The following is a 16,909-nucleotide window of genomic DNA, read 5'->3' on the forward strand; positions in this document are numbered from 1 at the left end:
TGGTCAGAATGAAAATGAAGCCCAACCAATCGTACAGCTTCGTTTTCGCGCCCAGAGGAGACTATAAACACTGCGTCCTTCCACTTGCCTTTCAGTTTTAGAGGTTCCTCGTGGTTTTTCTGTGAGTATGTCTGGACGCGGCAAGCAGGGTGGCAAGGCTCGCGCCAAGGCCAAGACGCGCTCCTCCCGCGCGGGCCTGCAGTTCCCGGTAGGGCGAGTCCACCGTCTCCTGCGCAAGGGCAACTATGCTGAGCGGGTGGGGGCCGGCGCGCCCGTCTACCTGGCGGCGGTGCTCGAGTACCTGACTGCCGAGATCCTGGAGCTGGCTGGCAACGCGGCCCGCGACAACAAGAAGACGCGCATCATCCCGCGCCACCTGCAGCTGGCCATCCGCAACGACGAGGAGCTCAACAAGCTGCTGGGCAAAGTCACCATCGCACAGGGCGGTGTCTTGCCCAATATCCAGGCGGTGCTGCTGCCCAAGAAGACCGAGAGCCACCACAAGGCCAAGGGAAAGTGAAGTCCCTATAACCTAATCTTCCTAAAACCAAAGGCTCTTTTCAGAGCCACCTACAATTTTCCGTTGAAGAACTGAACGCTGGGCTTACATCTTTCAGGCTCAAACAGCCTCAAATCGTAGTTTTCTAACTACATCTACACTTTCAAGTGTTTCGTACTCAAGTGTCGTGACTATGCTCGTTTTTTCCACCACTCTTCCACCCCCCCCTTGTTAGTCCTCCCGATAGAGGATCAAGTGAAGGGATTATTTTCAGTGCTGAATGTAATGGTTTTAGGTATATCCTGAGTTTTCGCACATAACAAGTCCTCAGCACGTAGGGTCTTTTACATTCCTGAGCCAAGGGTGCAATTTAATTAATGGTGCTTGAACAGTTTCTGGCTAGGGTGTCTGACTGTCCTTACTGGTTTTTTGTTAAAGCAGTTGTGAATGCCACAAGTTGATGGCCTTTTTCACATGCTAGATTCTACTTTAAAGATGACTTTGACTTGTTAAGTATTTTGTGTAAATGGGTAAAGGTTTTATGAATGTAAGGGAATCACACTTTAAAAATAGAATTGTGCTGCGTTATCTAAAAGTGAAAACTATCTCGTGCAAGGATGTTTCTCTCCAGATTATTAGTTTAAATTTTTCACATACAAGTCAGATTTTCTTGGTGCAAAATAAACTAAAAATTTTTAAAGTGAAGGCTTGAACATTGAGGTCACCGGTAGAGTTTAAGTGATTAACATGGTAGCCAAACGCATGATCACTGGCAAATTCGAAGTTGGAAGTCCGAAGTAAAAACTGCTGTACTAAATATTGTACTATTTGGCACTAGTCCTTCGAAATCTAGCGTGCCAAAAAAATGAATGGTAGTTTTTATGGTAATACTATGTTGAAATACTGTGGACATACTGGGTTAAGAAAAATATTGAAACATTTCTCGTCGTTTTATTTTGCTGTAATTTGGCTCTAGAAATGTTAAATTACATCACTCGCATTTATTTCCACTAGAAATATCTGGTATAAAGCAAACAGGAAAAATGGGGGGGGGGCAGGTCATATACACTAAGAATATCAAAGTATTTGTGGTACCATAGGAAACGTCTCAAGTCCTTGACCAATCTGATCATCGTTGGGGGCCTGGCTTATTTTTGTCCAATCAGCTTCAGACTCCGACTATAAGTAAGCGGCCGGCTTTCTCTTTCTTTACGCGAACCCTGATCTGGAGCTATGGCACGCACTAAGCAGACCGCGCGCAAGTCCACCGGCGGCAAAGCGCCGCGGAAGCAGCTGGCCACCAAAGCTGCTCGCAAGAGCGCCCCCGCCACCGGCGGCGTCAAGAAGCCTCATCGCTACCGGCCCGGCACCGTGGCGCTGCGCGAGATCCGCCGCTACCAGAAGTCCACCGAGCTGCTGATCCGCAAGCTGCCGTTCCAGCGCCTGGTGCGAGAGATCGCGCAGGACTTCAAGACCGACCTGCGCTTCCAGAGCTCGGCGGTCATGGCGCTGCAGGAGGCCAGCGAGGCCTACCTGGTGGGGCTGTTCGAGGACACCAACCTGTGCGCCATCCACGCCAAGCGCGTCACCATCATGCCCAAGGACATCCAGCTGGCCCGCCGCATCCGGGGAGAAAGGGCGTGAGCTCAAGACTCCCTAGCAATCTTCCCAAAGGCTCTTTTCAGAGCCACCCACACGCACGCTTAAAAGAGCTGTTGCTTGTGCTTCCTAGTCCCAATTCTGGACTTCTTAGACTCTCATTCTAATATCTTGCTACTGTTATACGTGTACTCGTTAGTTCCATATTATTTGGGTTCTCCAACATGTCATTCATTAAGCATCTAAATAAGACCTGATAGATTGGCCCGTGTATATGTATCATTTCTGTCCTGAACTTTTCAGTTTGCAAAATGTCTGGGGAAAAAATCAATTTTGAATCAAACCCAAGCCTTATTAATGTATGCTATCCAGTAATCAGAATTACAATCTCAATCCTTTTAGAAATTAGACAAGATCATTACTGCAGCCTTCGAATCTGCTCAATGAAATCGGTCATTAAGCACACACCAACAGGAATTAAGTAATCCAGATTTAGGGAAAATCTCACTCTCCCAAATTAACAACTAAATTAAAACTAACAGAACATGTGGAATGTTGCTTTTGAATCGCCTCTGTATAAAGTCCCTGTTCTCCCTCCTGGTCAGAATCAGACTCGGACAGGAATACCTTTTTTTGCTAGCAAAGCAATACAACTTTTCCCTTTTTCTCAAAATAATGTCCTCGTTATTGGATTGGCATCAAGGACAAGGACTGAGCTTTAGGTAACAATTAGGAATTAACTTTCTTCTGGGAAGGAAGGAAGCAATGGGATCACAGGGCCTCTGCTGAATACTGCAGGTTAAGTGTGCTGATCCAAGCTAAGGCTAATTGCTAAACAGATGGTATTCTTGAGTGTTGTAAGCAGTGCATTCCTTCCTTCCTGGTCGAGAAACTAAGAGTTATATTAATAACTTATATTAATAATTCAGGAAGACCCCACATAATTTTTTTTTCCAGGTTTACATCAAATTTTATTCTTGCTGGATAGATTGGGCACCTTCTGGGAATCTACAGCCAATATACTTTTCACAATTAATGCTTAGATTCTGATTATATGAAGCATTTGTTCAGGGGACAGTGATTGGTTGCAGTTATAAGTACATGGATATTCTCTGAAAACACTCTATGTGGTTAAACTACAGTAGTCTGTTAATATTTTCTGAACTTTGAGCATGCATGCTTTCAACTTACCATATAGGAATTCATTTTTGCTATAGTAATGACACACAAAAATGAATAATCAATAATGCCAGATTATTTTTGTTCATGCTAAGAGGTAGATAGCAATGCTATTCACTAAAACAGGGTCCATCTGGGGTATGTCTTATGACTTTCCTTGGCTGAGAAATCTAGAAAGTAGATGAATATGCATGTATGAATTCAGGAAAAAATTTTGTGATGGACAAAAAGATTTGGAAGTCATTATTATATAAAAAGTATTTTAAACTAAAAGAGTGACCTACAAAATTCCTATTGGCCGGTCTCTTATAACCTTTGTCATACTGTCAATATTGAAAATTGTATTTCGTTTCTTCAGCAAAGCCAAGTCTTTCGTGATGGGCATTTGCTGCTGGATCCCCCATAATTTCCAATTTCCCTTTCCCTCATATCACACGTTACCTTCCACAGATACTACCCCTCTATGTTCTCCTAATTACCTATGCTTTGGTTATTTTAGCTATAATATCTTCATTATTCTGCTTCTTCTCAGTAAAATTGTCTTTTTAGGACAGAAATAACTTTTTTTAAAAAATAGCCAAACTAGAATTTAATAAAAAGAAAAGTAGTCCTTACATCTGAATTTTCCAAGATGGAAAAACTGGTAAATGGCACAAATGTTCCAATGATTTTTAAGGCTCCAGAATAAAAGAAACTCACTATGCCTGTATAGACATATGGAAAACAATGAGGATCTTTGACCTCACTACTCTCAAAATGGCCATTGGCTTTTGGTGGGATATATGGATATACACATATGTGGATGTTATCTATAGGGATATATAAATATATATGTATACATATTACATATATTTTAATTTTTTTTCCAACTTAGGATATTCACCCATTAGTACTCCTGGAATAACAGCATTCAGTAGCATAATTATTATTACAACAGAGTTTGGGCTACTATACCTGGCCAGCTATTTAGCCTGCTTAGTGTACTGAGGAGGTATTTAACTCATTTGACCATAACAATGTTTGTGAGGGGTCTATAAAAATCCACAGGTACAAAAAGGTAAACTAGAAATATACAAAATAGAATTGGAAAATATCAGTATGCTTCTTACACAACTTTAAAGGTATTTTGTGAAACAAAACCTACATGTGAAACACACCTACATGAGACTATTATTTTTAAACTTTTGCAACTTCAAGAGTTGAGGGTAAAACAGATAGGCTAAAATAACTTATGCCTTAGTAGTACTACATTAAAGGAAACTTAAGTTAGAGGTTGAGGCGGGAGGACATCAAATTCAAGGCCAGTCAACTTAAAGACATGCAGTCTCAAAAAGGGATGGGGATGTCAGTGGCCAAGTGCCCCTGGGCTCAATTCCCAGTACTAAAAATAAAAATCTAAAGACTTATTGTCTTTAGACAGCAGCTTTTTGCTTGCATCTCTATAAACATTTCCTAAGCATCAGGGGTAATAATCGCTCTGGTGCATAAAAGATCACCTACTGGAAGTATGGGTTTATTTCCAATTAAATGTTCTTGTAAAGAACTTCACACTGTAGAGCACAAGTCAGCAAATACCCCCAAGTCCCTCATAGCTACCAGCTGAAAATTACCGCAAGGAAAGAGGTGGCGCACACTGGATGGTTTACCGCTCAAAAAGACAGTATTAACGGTATCTAAGAGACGTTAACGCTTAGTGTCACCCTTTTAATGACTGTGTAAGTGGCTCTGAAAAGAGCCTTTTTAAGCACTTGCAAATTTGGAGCTCACTTAGTTGTGTGGTGGGTCTAGGTCTTCTTGGGCAACAGCACGGCCTGGATGTTGGGCAGGACACCGCCCTGCGCGATGGTCACTTTGCCCAGCAGCTTGTTGAGCTCCTCGTCGTTGCGGATGGCCAGCTGCAGGTGGCGAGGGATGATGCGCGTCTTCTTGTTGTCGCGGGCCGCGTTGCCAGCCAGCTCCAGGATCTCGGCAGTCAGGTACTCGAGCACCGCCGCCAGGTAGACTGGCGCGCCGGCCCCGACCCGCTCGGCATAGTTGCCCTTGCGCAGAAGACGGTGGACTCGCCCTACCGGGAACTGCAGGCCCGCGCGGGAGGAGCGCGTCTTGGCCTTGGCGCGAACCTTGCCACCCTGCTTGCCGCGTCCAGACATACTCACAGAAAAACCACGAGGAACCTCTAAAACTGAAAGGCAAGTGGAAGGACGCAGTGTTTATAGTCTCCTCTGGGCGCGAAAACGAAGCTGTACGATTGGTTGGGCTTCATTTTCATTCTGACCAATGGGACGCAGCTTTGCAGGACGCGGACTGTGATTGGACAAAACTGGCACCTGACGTCAGGTCAAGTTAACCACCAATCACCACAGACCTCTACTACTCCTCATTTACATGACATTCTATACTTAAAGAGGCCCCGGCGGTGAACTCCTCACTTTCGCCAGTTCGTTCTCGCCATGCCTGAGCCAGCCAAGTCCGCTCCTGCCCCGAAGAAGGGCTCCAAGAAGGCGGTGACCAAGGCGCAGAAGAAGGACGGCAAGAAGCGCAAGCGCAGCCGCAAGGAGAGCTACTCGGTCTACGTGTACAAGGTGCTCAAGCAGGTGCACCCCGACACCGGCATCTCGTCCAAGGCCATGGGCATCATGAACTCGTTCGTGAACGACATCTTCGAGCGCATCGCGGGGGAGGCCTCGCGCCTGGCGCACTACAACAAGCGCTCGACCATCACGTCCCGGGAGATCCAGACGGCGGTGCGCCTGCTGCTGCCCGGGGAGCTGGCCAAGCACGCCGTGTCCGAGGGCACCAAGGCGGTCACCAAGTACACCAGCTCCAAGTGAATGGTCCTGAGGCCGCGTTGACTAAACCCAAAGGCTCTTTTCAGAGCCACCCACGTTTTCTCAAAAAGAGCCAATTCGCTGTTTTTTCGTTTTTAAGGTAGAAATGTTTTGTAATCCTGTTGGAATTGTCTCTTTGTATTTGCCGCCGATTCTTATTTTCAGAAAGCCTTGCTGCATTGACAAGGCTCTTCATCTTTTTCCTTACGTTGCTAGTCTCTAGATTCTGGGTGTACACCACCATGCTTGCCCAAGACCTGTTTTATTCTGGAGCCAGCATATCCACTTGTTCTTATCACGCATTTCTCTATAAAGAGACCATCTATCCATCCTTTAGTCATATGTATTTGCTGTGCAAACTGGTTTTAAGTGCCTAATTTGCATCAAGCAAACTTCCTGCAATGGGGAAGTCCACATGGAATCTTGGGAAAAATGGGAATGTAGGCTCTAAACTGGGCAAGAAGCAAAGTAGACCCTGCTTCAAGTGATAAGAACCCGTGCAGTCCGGAGGAAGAGCTGCTCAATGCAGGGATCTGAGCAGAGTAGAATGGAGGACTCCTTTAGTTGCTGGTGTCATGAGTGGTTGAGGATAAATGTGGCAGGATCTGCCAGAGAGGCCTTTAAGATCCTGAGGGGTTCTGTTCACTTTGAAAAAGGATTTACCATGGGAAGGCAGATTCGATGCAAAATTTAAAAATTTATGAAATGTGTGATACAGATTCATTTTTTCTAGTGGCTCAACTGGGAGTAGATTGGAAGGTAGTGAGATCAGAGGTCAAGAGGTTGGAAAAGCCAGTTAGCAGCAAGATTAGAAATAAGGCAGTCGGAAAGAGGAGGAGAAAAAGGAGGAAGGAGGATGGAAGGGACAAGAGTCTGCTGACTTGAGGGGAAAATAAAGGAGGACAAACCTGAATGACATGTAGACTTAAGCTTCTGCTGAAATGCAGAATTTCACCAGTTTGGCCTCTTCTCAGTCCCTGGAACCTTCCTTATCACAAAACATAGTTAAGAAAAAGCTTGCAGAAGGAGGATTGGGGGAAAAGAGAATTTGCTTTGTTCATTCATACTAGAAATATTTATTACTCATCCACTATGAGCCAGGCATTGTTAGAAATTCTATCAATATGGCAGTGAGTAGAATATTAAATTTAGCCACACACAACATTTGACTGCTTTTGACCCTCAGAGAAGACAGTCTCATGTTTCAGCCTATCAACAAAGTGCCTGAATGCAGTGAGTACTACAAGTTAGGCTCCTCAGACCTCAGGCTTCTAGAGTATGCATCTTCTGGCTGATGTACATCCCTTGGTTGATAGAGCAATTTGTGTAGCCAACTAGTATTTTCTAGGGATAATAATGAACCTATTGACCTATTTAACATTTATTGATGGCTTGTTAACTGTAAGCTATACTCAAATTATTTTGTTTTAATTCACTTCATTGTCTCAACAGTCTTAAATAGGCTCTGCTATTAATCCCACTTTAGAGCTGAAAAGGTTAGGGTTAGGGTCAGCAAGTTGTCTGAGGAATAAACTTAATGAAGCTTGAAGTGAGACTACGGGAGAGCTTCAGTTTGTGAATTCAGCTCACCATCCTGTCGCCGCCTTGAGTGGACTGCCCCAGAGGAATGCCAGTCAGTTTTTCCTGCATAGTTTTCCAGCAAACTATAAGTAAACGAAAGCTTTGCAGTGGTGGGTGGAACTTTACAACTTGACCCTGCCCAAGGAATGTACACAACTCCTCCATATTAATTCGAGACTTGCCAGTTGCAGTCCAGCCAGAATGGAGTTGCTTTTGTCTTAATTCACCTAAATACTCTCCTTCTGACCCAAACTGCAGGGATCCTTGCTGCTGTCCAGAACCATGCTTCTGTCAATAATTCCTCAAAAAGTTGCACTCTGTGCAATCCTGGATCTGTCTAACTCTCCTGTTCTTACTCTTCTAACTCTTTAATCTCATGGCATCCGGGGGTTGATCTCAGGCACAAGGACTGAGTTGTTCTGGAACACTGAGGCAGCTCAGACAGGGGACAATGAGGAAGGAAAATGGGAATGGGCCACATTTCTGGAGCCTCACATTTAGAAGCGTCTCATACATGAAATCCTAAACTCACAAGCTTCTTGGGTAGAAGTGATAGATAATAGAAGTGAGCAATGGGAGCCGGATGTAGACATAATTCTTGAGTCTGAATTACTCTGCTGACCCCTCCACATGCTTTCTTTTAAAGGGCAGTTTACCTGCGGCCTTGTCCTGGCTTAAGTAAATAAGCTATGCTACATTCTCAGCAAAAATCTGTTATCTGCAGAAGAAATTCATGAGCTTTACCTCGACCAAAGATTCCGGGGCTCAAAGATGCAGGATCTCACTGGCTTGGCCTCTTCTCAGTCCTGGGAACCTTCCTTACTACCTTTAAAGGGACCGAGGCTTCCGGGGTCTGACATCTGCGTTTCCCGATTTAAGAGCTTTCCAAATTCAGCCTGTTTCAAACTCCTTAAAAATTCCCGGTTCTGTGGAACGTACGCCTTCTTCGGAGGAGGAGATCCAGTACTCGTATTTTTCTTATTTTCGTTTTCCCAAATAAATTCCGCCTACTACTATGTGCGTCCCACTCGCGATTCTTTCTTGCTAGATTGCAAAGAACGGGCGGTCTTTAGGACCCTGCGCGCGTCCTGTCTTCCCAGTCAGTCCCCCGCAAACGCTTTCTGCCGGGCGTGGGCAGCTCCCGCCGCTCGGGGACTCCGCGCCCCGGCGAGGTGAGCAGGTGAGCGAGGACTTCCCCAGCTGCTTCGGCTCCGCGGGGATGCGGGCGGCTAGCCCTGTAAAGCCAGGACAGCATGCAAAATGCCAGGGCGAAGGACAAACCTAGGAGGAAGAGAATATTGCACACGATGGGAAATCAAGACGTGCATCGTCCCTCGGTCTTTAACAAGGGGCTCTCAGGTGAGCCCCGAGTAAAGCAAGGACAGGGCTCAGGAAGACTTGAGCACGCTTGGGCGAAGCTGTGATGCCAAGTCTCAGGCAGAGTTGGGCTTGATGGAGCAGGACAGTCACAGAACTCTGATCCAAATAGCATTATATTCAAATAAAACCGCAGTGCTAAACTAGTTTATTCCATCGTTCCCTCTTTAAATGTCCTTTGGATCTTTATGGTTAGAAATAATGAGTCAACTTCTGAGAAATCTGTGTTCTAATAAACCAGAGTAGTAGTGTTTGCATTACTATTAGAGGTATTTATACCCATTCCTTGCATTAATTGCATTGTTTCTATGCCTCAATAAAGACACCATACCTGCTGTAAACTCATGGTCAAAGTCCTCCCGATTTTTTTTTTTTTTTTTTTTTTTACTTTTTTTTCAGTGGAGGAGAGAGAGGAGAGAATTCACCTTGGGAACCGGGCCCAATGCAACAATTTAGAAAATTTGCACAATGGATCAATTTTAACATGTAGCTATTATTCAGTTGTAATGGTTGAATTTTATTATGATGAAAATGTAAAACGGTGGTGTAAGATGAAAGTGGAAAAAGCAGCTTGAGTTGGATGGGCTGAAGTAGCTTGCAGGACATGTGGAAGCTTTTCAAAGCCACTGGTGCCATTGACCAGACCAACTGGACCAGGTCATGTCCTCTGTTCGTTAACCTTGCATTGAACTCAAATGTCACAGCTGATTTTTCTGAAGCCTGATCCTTTTCCTTGGTTTGCCACTTTTCTAAAAACATATTGTTCTCTGTTTAACATGCTATGTAAACTAGAGCTCTAGTTCACCTTTCTGAACTAATGATTTCTGGGAGACATATGCTATATACCATTAGCAGGTCAGTGGACTTGTTTGGCTTTTGCTACTCTCTCCTTCCCTTTCTTCTCTGCATTGCTCTTCTCTTTTCAGCTCCAACTAAGAACTCAAAAGGGCAGAGAGAAAATAATTTTTCTTCTCCTCCCTGGGGCATACAGACAAACCAGGTGTTTCTAACAAAGGTAATGACAGACTTGGGAAAGCAATCTCCTTCTTAGGTGGCTTCTTGGTTTCATAATTCCTCTCTCATATCTTTCATCTGCTTACTGAGACTTGACTTTAACCACATGTACGTGTGTGTCTTCTGTTTGAGGTGTTGGTGATGTTTGAAGGTAGAAAATAGGAGAGTAAGCTTCAAGGAGGATCTTAATGTGACTTTTTCCTATTTTAGCTGTAAGATACTATTTAGAAATTGTTTCAAAACAAAATTTTAGGTAAAGATGTATTCAAATAGAGTAGGAACTTAAAGAAAATAAATTATTGTAATAAACACTTTATATAGGCTAATAAATACAAATAAACGTTAATTAAAGTATACACATAAAAAGTCAACAGGTAACTGAATATCAAAACTGAATATCAAAAGAGCAGATGCTAACAATAGATTTTTTTAGCTATTATGTAACTAGTAAGATCTTATGAGCTAGTCTAATAATTTCACTCGATTATCTCCATTAATTTTTAGTGTCCTCTGGAGCAAATGCTATTGTCTTCACACTCACAAAGATGAGGGAATTAAGGCAAAATAAGAAGTAACTGCACCAAAGCCAGGGTTCAAGTCTAGGCTTGTCTGATGGTAGAATGAACTATTTACTATTCCCTGGTCATAACTACACCAAAAACCTGAAAAAGAAGTAGTTACCTTTTTACATTGTGTCAGGATTTGTGACGATTTCTTTTAGAGTTAGAAGACCTGCACAATAGATCTGTGAGGGAAGGAGCACTTTCCACCCTCCAAGTGTGGATGAACTGTAAGTAGAGGCTATACATTTACTACGTGCACGGGGCACCACGTGAAGGAGAGATGAACACCTGAGGCCCTGGTAGTCTAGAAGTTTAGCCCTCCTCATAATGGGGAGGGGAAAGCAAATTGTTTGGGGGGAAGATGAAGGGCCCTAGGAGAACAGGTGAGGTCCTGTGGCCAGGTCTGTCTGCATGCTGGTGACCTTCACTCTTCTAGGATACAGCTCATCTCTACTTGATGAGATTCCTGGAAGAGAATTCCTCACAATTTCTTTCTCTATTTTTAGATAAGGGGAATTCAGAGAAAGCCCCTGGCTGTATTTGCTGTTCCTCACATGCCTTCAGTTTGATGTGCAAATGAACATATTTTGGGTTGGCACTCAGCAAACACCTGCATCCCAATAGATGTTGAAAAATAACAAATATGTGAAGAGACGAATATTTTTATAGATATATATCAGTGCTAGGGTTACCTTTAAACTGTGATTTTTAGTTTAGTTTTTTTTTTCCCCAGTGTGTCTAATCTGTATCTTCTGAATTTTTAACCATATACATGAATTGCTTGGTAGTTAGTCCTACCAACTGCTGTACTGCAATTCAGTTGTGGCACTAAGAGGCTGGAGACGACCAGTTGAGGGGCGCAGGTTGAAGAGCATGTTTCCAATGAGACTGGCTGTCTTTACTTTCAGACACTAGCTGCAAGTATGGCTACTAGGCCCCTTGTCCTTCCAGGTACTTGTCATCAAATTCAGGGTCTCCCACAACCCTTTCAGGCTCTATAATCTGGAAAAATGACATAAAATACAGTAAAAGTCTGCCCTTCTGATTACACTCTATCATTAAATGATTCAAATTGAGGTCAGTAAAATGAAACACACAGGGTAAAGCCTGGAAATTCCCTGAAAGCAGCACTTCTGTGCCCTTCCCATGCAGATTCTGGAAATCATCTCCTGTAGGTTCAGGAAGTCACCTTCCCAGCACATCTATGTATGCACCAAGCTGCAAGCTCACTGCCTTGATGTCCAGGGATTTATGGGCTTAATTACATGGACATGACTGAAACATTCTGTGATTGAACTTAATTCCTAGACTCCCTGAAAGGTGGTGCTGGCTTTAAGCCCTGACTTTAATCCTATGGCTGATCTTGTTGGTGGGTGACCAGGCCCCATCCTGGGTCATCTCATTTCTTTATACAAATCCAAAGAGTTTCCAAACAACACAGATAAAACACGGAAATATTACTTAACCTTCTCATGCCCTTCCATGTAAGTGCTAGCCATGAAGAAAGTCTCTGACCTTCCTTGGCTGGTGGTAGAGAAAACCACCTTCTGGAGCAGCCCTGCCCTCCACCTGGGAGAAGGAATGCCATGAGAGGCCAAGACATCTGGACAGGAGTTGCTGGGTTCCTCTCTCAGCCTGTTGCCATTAAATCAGAACCTTTTGCACATTTTCACTTCTATACAACTAGTGTTCATCAAATCGAAGCATAAAAGGAGACAGTTTTCTCTTGATCTTTGTTTCTGAAGGCTACTGTGTCATGTAAAATTTTGATTAAATAAATAATTTACGGTTTTCTCTTGTTAGCCTCTCTTTTGTTATAGGAGTCTGAGGAAAGGGATCACAGCTTTCCATCCCTGCAGCCACTCTTTCTGCTTCAATTTATTAATAAACGCTGATCACATTATTAATAAATTATGATCAAAATGCTAAAGAGATTTCATTTATTTTTACTTAAACTTGCATTTAGTTAACAATGTTTCAAACACCTTTCAATGGAAATGAAATAGAAAGTGCATCAATTTTACCTAGTAAAGAAGTTAATATATATATTATATATTATATTATATATATTATATATATTGAGAATTTTTAAATACTTATTTATTTATTTTAGTTTTCGGTGGACACAACATCTTTATTTTATTTTTATGAGGTGCTGAGGATGGAACCCAGCGCCCCGTGCCTGCCAGGCAAGCGAGTTACAGCTTGAGCCACATCCCCAGCCCAAGAAGTTAATATATTAAAGAATATTTTCTCACTTGAAAACAATAAATCAGGCTAAGGCCTAGTGGCCAATTGATTAACCTGACTCAATCATCTACATCAAAAATAAATTCTGAGTATAATAGATTGAAAAGAATCATACTAGATCTGGAGTGTAGCCCAGTGATAGACCCCTCATGCACATGGTCAACACTTCACCTACAAAAGTCACAACAGCCAGTGAGGGTACACTTATAAACAGTTACTGCTATTACCAGTGAGAATAAAAAAGCTTTCTGAGGGTAAGGTAATAATATTAATCAAATACTTTTAAAGCTGCACCCTCTGTGACAAAACATTTCAACAGAAGCCATCCCCAGAAAATATCAAAATTTTCTTTATAGTAGGAGAAAATTGAGAAAGCATATTATTGTTAAATACTAGACATCTGTTAAAATGAATCAGAAATTTTTTATGATGGACTATTAAGGAGACTTAGTGACTTTTAACATTTTTCCTGAGGCTGATTTTCAAAATCAAATTGTGAACAATCTGAAGACTGGCTAAATTATGTAATAGATTAGAATTTCAATAGTAATTGCATGTGGTAAAAGTGGTAGGTCATCAGTGGGTAAAAGATGAATTATTTAAAAAAAAATCAGACTGCTAGTGAGTCGGTGAGACTGTCTTTTGAACTCATGAAGAGGTCCGACTCGAAAATCACTTTTGGATTCTCTCAACGGAGACTGATTAAAATGCAATCAGCCTTCGGAAGTTGCAGGCGCCCGCATGGCGCTGTCCGCAGGCGGCGTCTAGGATCCGTGAGCCGCAGGGTGGGTTCTGTGCGGCGGGACCTCGCAGGGTACCCAACCGCAGGCCGGTTTTCCACAGGGTGTGGTTCTGCGTCCCAAAGCAGCTTTACAAAGCTTGAAGGCGGGGCCAAGACAGCTCCCCGCCAACGTCGGGCCAGGAAGTGAGAACCCGCGGTCTTCTCCCCTCCCCCTGCCGGCTTGCCGCCTCCCTCCCGTGGTTCTCAGCTTGGTCCGCCGGAGACGTATAAAGGCAGCCTCCAGGGTTGGTGTTCTCGTGGCTTTCGGTCTTCGCTTGCAGTTGCCATGTCTGGTCGCGGCAAAGGAGGGAAAGGCCTGGGCAAGGGCGGCGCCAAGCGCCACCGCAAGGTGCTGCGCGACAACATCCAGGGCATCACCAAGCCCGCCATCCGCCGCCTGGCCCGCCGTGGCGGCGTCAAGCGCATCTCGGGGCTCATCTACGAGGAGACCCGCGGCGTGCTCAAGGTGTTCCTGGAGAACGTGATCCGCGACGCCGTCACCTACACGGAGCACGCCAAGCGCAAGACGGTCACGGCCATGGACGTGGTCTACGCGCTCAAGCGCCAGGGCCGCACCCTCTACGGCTTCGGCGGCTGAGCGTCCTGGTGCCGCCGTCGCTTTTCTCAACTAAAGGCCCTTTTCAGGGCCGCCCACTCCCGCGGAAGGGCCGCAGCACCGACAAGCTCGCCTCAACTCGGGAGCCCACCCCGACCCCGCGTCCTCGGTTAGGGTGAAGCGGATCCTCCCTGAGCCCTGGGGCTTTGGGGCTCCTCTTAGCGGTTACGAGACTCCGAGGTCCCCTGGTATTTTCCTCTGCTACAGGAGGGGTGGGTGCTATTAATGGTCTCCCTGAGCCTTTTTCTCTACGATCGTCGGTAGGTTGAAGGGGCTTGAAGCCTTAAGTGGCTCTGAGACCAATGTTAAATGGGAAGCCATCAAAGGGTTCCAACAAGGTTACATAAACACGAGGTGACATTTGAGAACTGTGTTAAGACGTAAGGTGCTCTTGCCTCACCAAGGCAGCCTTTAAGACAAAAGGAGGCAGCTTTATACCATGATAAACCTTCAGCACTGAAGAGAAAGTATTATATTGCATATACTTTAAGTGTTCTTTTTATATGTAACATTTTTAAATCCGGCTTAGAAATCTGACTTTTGCTTACTGCCTGATGTAGTGCAGCATCATGTAACACATGTAACAACACAGCCTTTTCCAAATAAAGGGCCAGCTTTTGCAATGCAGCCACTGCATTATTTATATATAATATTTTAGGAGGTGCCTAAGGGACCATAAGTCGTACATATTGTTTCCTAATGTTATAAGAGTTTATAGTTAGTCATATGCAATTGTAAGAACTGTTATATTCTGCATAATATAAGAAAAGGGGCAGGTCAAAAAAGAAAATTTTGTCTCAACCAGATAAAATGTTATTAATATATTGTTTACCAATTATGCTTTTTTAAAAAAGATTAGCACAAATGTGGTAACACATTGGCCTTACATGGATTGGTTTTGCTCCTATGTATACATACTTTTGCTGTTAAATAATAGGAAATATTTTTATGGGATAAATCAAAAGACCTGGAAGTCTGTGTCCCCATTATTGACAGTATGATACCTAAATAAATGATTTCATCCTTTTGCCTACTGTTGTTGAGTCATATACTGAACAAGTCATAATCTCCATCATCTACATACACTAATCCAAAGCTTCCTACTACAAATTACAGATCTGAGATTGAGTTTTCAAGAAGTATCAAAAGAAAAGCCTACAGATACCATTCAGACTAAAGTTGAGGACTGATTTAAGATTTTCAGGACACAATAGAAGCAGAAGGCTTCACCCAAGATCAACAAGGCTAGAATTATTTAGTTAGGAGTGAAATTACTGATTTTATTGTGGCTAAAATTCCTTTACTAATTTCTTCCTAACTTACTTTTAGTTGCTATCTTTTTAAATTTCCAGTTTCAGGAAAATATTGAACATCTTCTGATATATTGTTAGGAATACTTAAGAATGTCTTTGTAGAAAATATACAACACACATGGATTGGCCTTGTTTAGAAAACAACAGAGGAGAGATTGGATGTTATACAAAATAATTTTACTATGCCCCAGTACTTTTCATAGGGATGTAGTTACTGACAGAGGACTCACTCTTTCTTAAAACAAGCAGTCTTTTATCTCTTCACAACTCTATCATGAAAACAGACCAAGTAGGACAAATGATGAGATTCAAAATACCATATTATGAAAATACTTGTTTAAGGGTTGGATCATAATTGCTAGAATTCATGATCTTGGTTTCCTGACATTTGAAAATTTGGCTCTACCGTAGTTTTACTTGACAATATTTAGTGTGATGATGAAATTCCCCACATGTGTCAAGGGTAGATGATTAGTAAGTACAGCACATGTTCAAATATATTATAATTAAAAAAGGAAGGGGGGATAAAGAACTGAGAGTAAGTGATCAGGAGGCAGTACTTATACAGGATACACCTGGGTGTTAAACATGCTGGAGATTCCAAGTGCCTCAATTCAGCTGCCCACTGGCAATACCCAGTCTGGCCCATGTGGCCTGTTTCCAGGAAGCAAGCAAAATGCATGGTTCTCTATCTTGTGTTGAGCACCAGCTGTGGCCAGGCATATTTTGTCTCTCTTCTTCAATACAGTAGGTCCCTGTCGTGGACCAGGGTACCTTCCATGAAATGCAGGTACCTTCCACCTTGCCTGAACCTGGACTCTGTTCTTAATAGTGCCACCATCACTGACAATGGCTGATGCATCTGTGAGAGAGATGAAACACCTGAGCACTCTCCAGCCCTCTGTGCAGCTGCTGGGGCCCACCTGCTCCATTCTGAGCTGCAGGGCATTTAAAGTGACTCCATATGCCATCTAACCCCAGCCTTTTAATTTGGCTGTAGTATTTTTGTACCATGGGAGAGTTCATCTGGTAATGTATTTGGAGACTACCCTGGCCTCAAGATGACTCCCACAGGATAAAAGTGGAAGCAAGAAAACATTAAGGAGACTAAGGCCACAGAGGAGGTAGTCCCTCACAGGTGGAGGTCTTGAGAGATGGTAATTTCTGTGTATTTTTTGAAGGAGAAAAGAAGGAGCTTCTTGAAGAATTGGATGAAAACATAAAAACAGACACAGGTGAAATTATTATCAACCAAATGGGGTGATTTCTAAATATAAGACTTGGCAGGGGAATATGAGGTGTTCCATTT

The 16,909-nt window shown here is 43.3% G+C and overlaps 5 protein-coding genes across 5 annotated transcripts; 4 read left to right on the top strand and 1 right to left on the bottom strand.

Annotated features, from left to right (window-relative positions):
- The first annotated feature begins 76 nt into the window (after nt 1-76).
- Nucleotides 77-520, top strand: H2ac13 (H2A clustered histone 13). The gene has a single exon (XM_026414591.2). The coding sequence runs from the start codon at nt 128-130 to the stop codon at nt 518-520; it is 393 nt and encodes a 130-aa protein (XP_026270376.1). The 5' UTR covers nt 77-127.
- Nucleotides 521-1,732: 1,212 nt separating this feature from the next.
- Nucleotides 1,733-2,143, top strand: H3c10 (H3 clustered histone 10). The gene has a single exon (XM_026414590.2). The coding sequence runs from the start codon at nt 1,733-1,735 to the stop codon at nt 2,141-2,143; it is 411 nt and encodes a 136-aa protein (XP_026270375.2).
- A 2,837-nt stretch (nt 2,144-4,980) lies between these two features.
- Nucleotides 4,981-5,427, bottom strand: LOC113201033 (histone H2A.J-like). The gene has a single exon (XM_026414594.2). The coding sequence runs from the start codon at nt 5,425-5,427 to the stop codon at nt 5,062-5,064; it is 366 nt and encodes a 121-aa protein (XP_026270379.1). The 3' UTR covers nt 4,981-5,061.
- Nucleotides 5,428-5,726: 299 nt separating this feature from the next.
- LOC113201031 (histone H2B type 1-C/E/F/G/I) lies at nt 5,727-6,108 on the top strand. Its single transcript, XM_026414592.2, has one exon. The coding sequence runs from the start codon at nt 5,728-5,730 to the stop codon at nt 6,106-6,108; it is 381 nt and encodes a 126-aa protein (XP_026270377.1). The 5' UTR covers nt 5,727.
- Nucleotides 6,109-13,957: 7,849 nt separating this feature from the next.
- Nucleotides 13,958-14,318, top strand: LOC113201034 (histone H4). Its single transcript, XM_026414595.2, has one exon. It carries the CDS (start codon nt 13,958-13,960, stop codon nt 14,267-14,269), a length of 312 nt encoding a protein of 103 aa, XP_026270380.1. The 3' UTR covers nt 14,270-14,318.
- Nucleotides 14,319-16,909: the final 2,591 nt, after the last annotated feature.

The sequence above is a fragment of the Urocitellus parryii genome, chromosome 8 (assembly GCF_045843805.1).
Source record: "Urocitellus parryii isolate mUroPar1 chromosome 8, mUroPar1.hap1, whole genome shotgun sequence".
NCBI classification, from domain to species: Eukaryota; Metazoa; Chordata; class Mammalia; order Rodentia; family Sciuridae; genus Urocitellus; species Urocitellus parryii.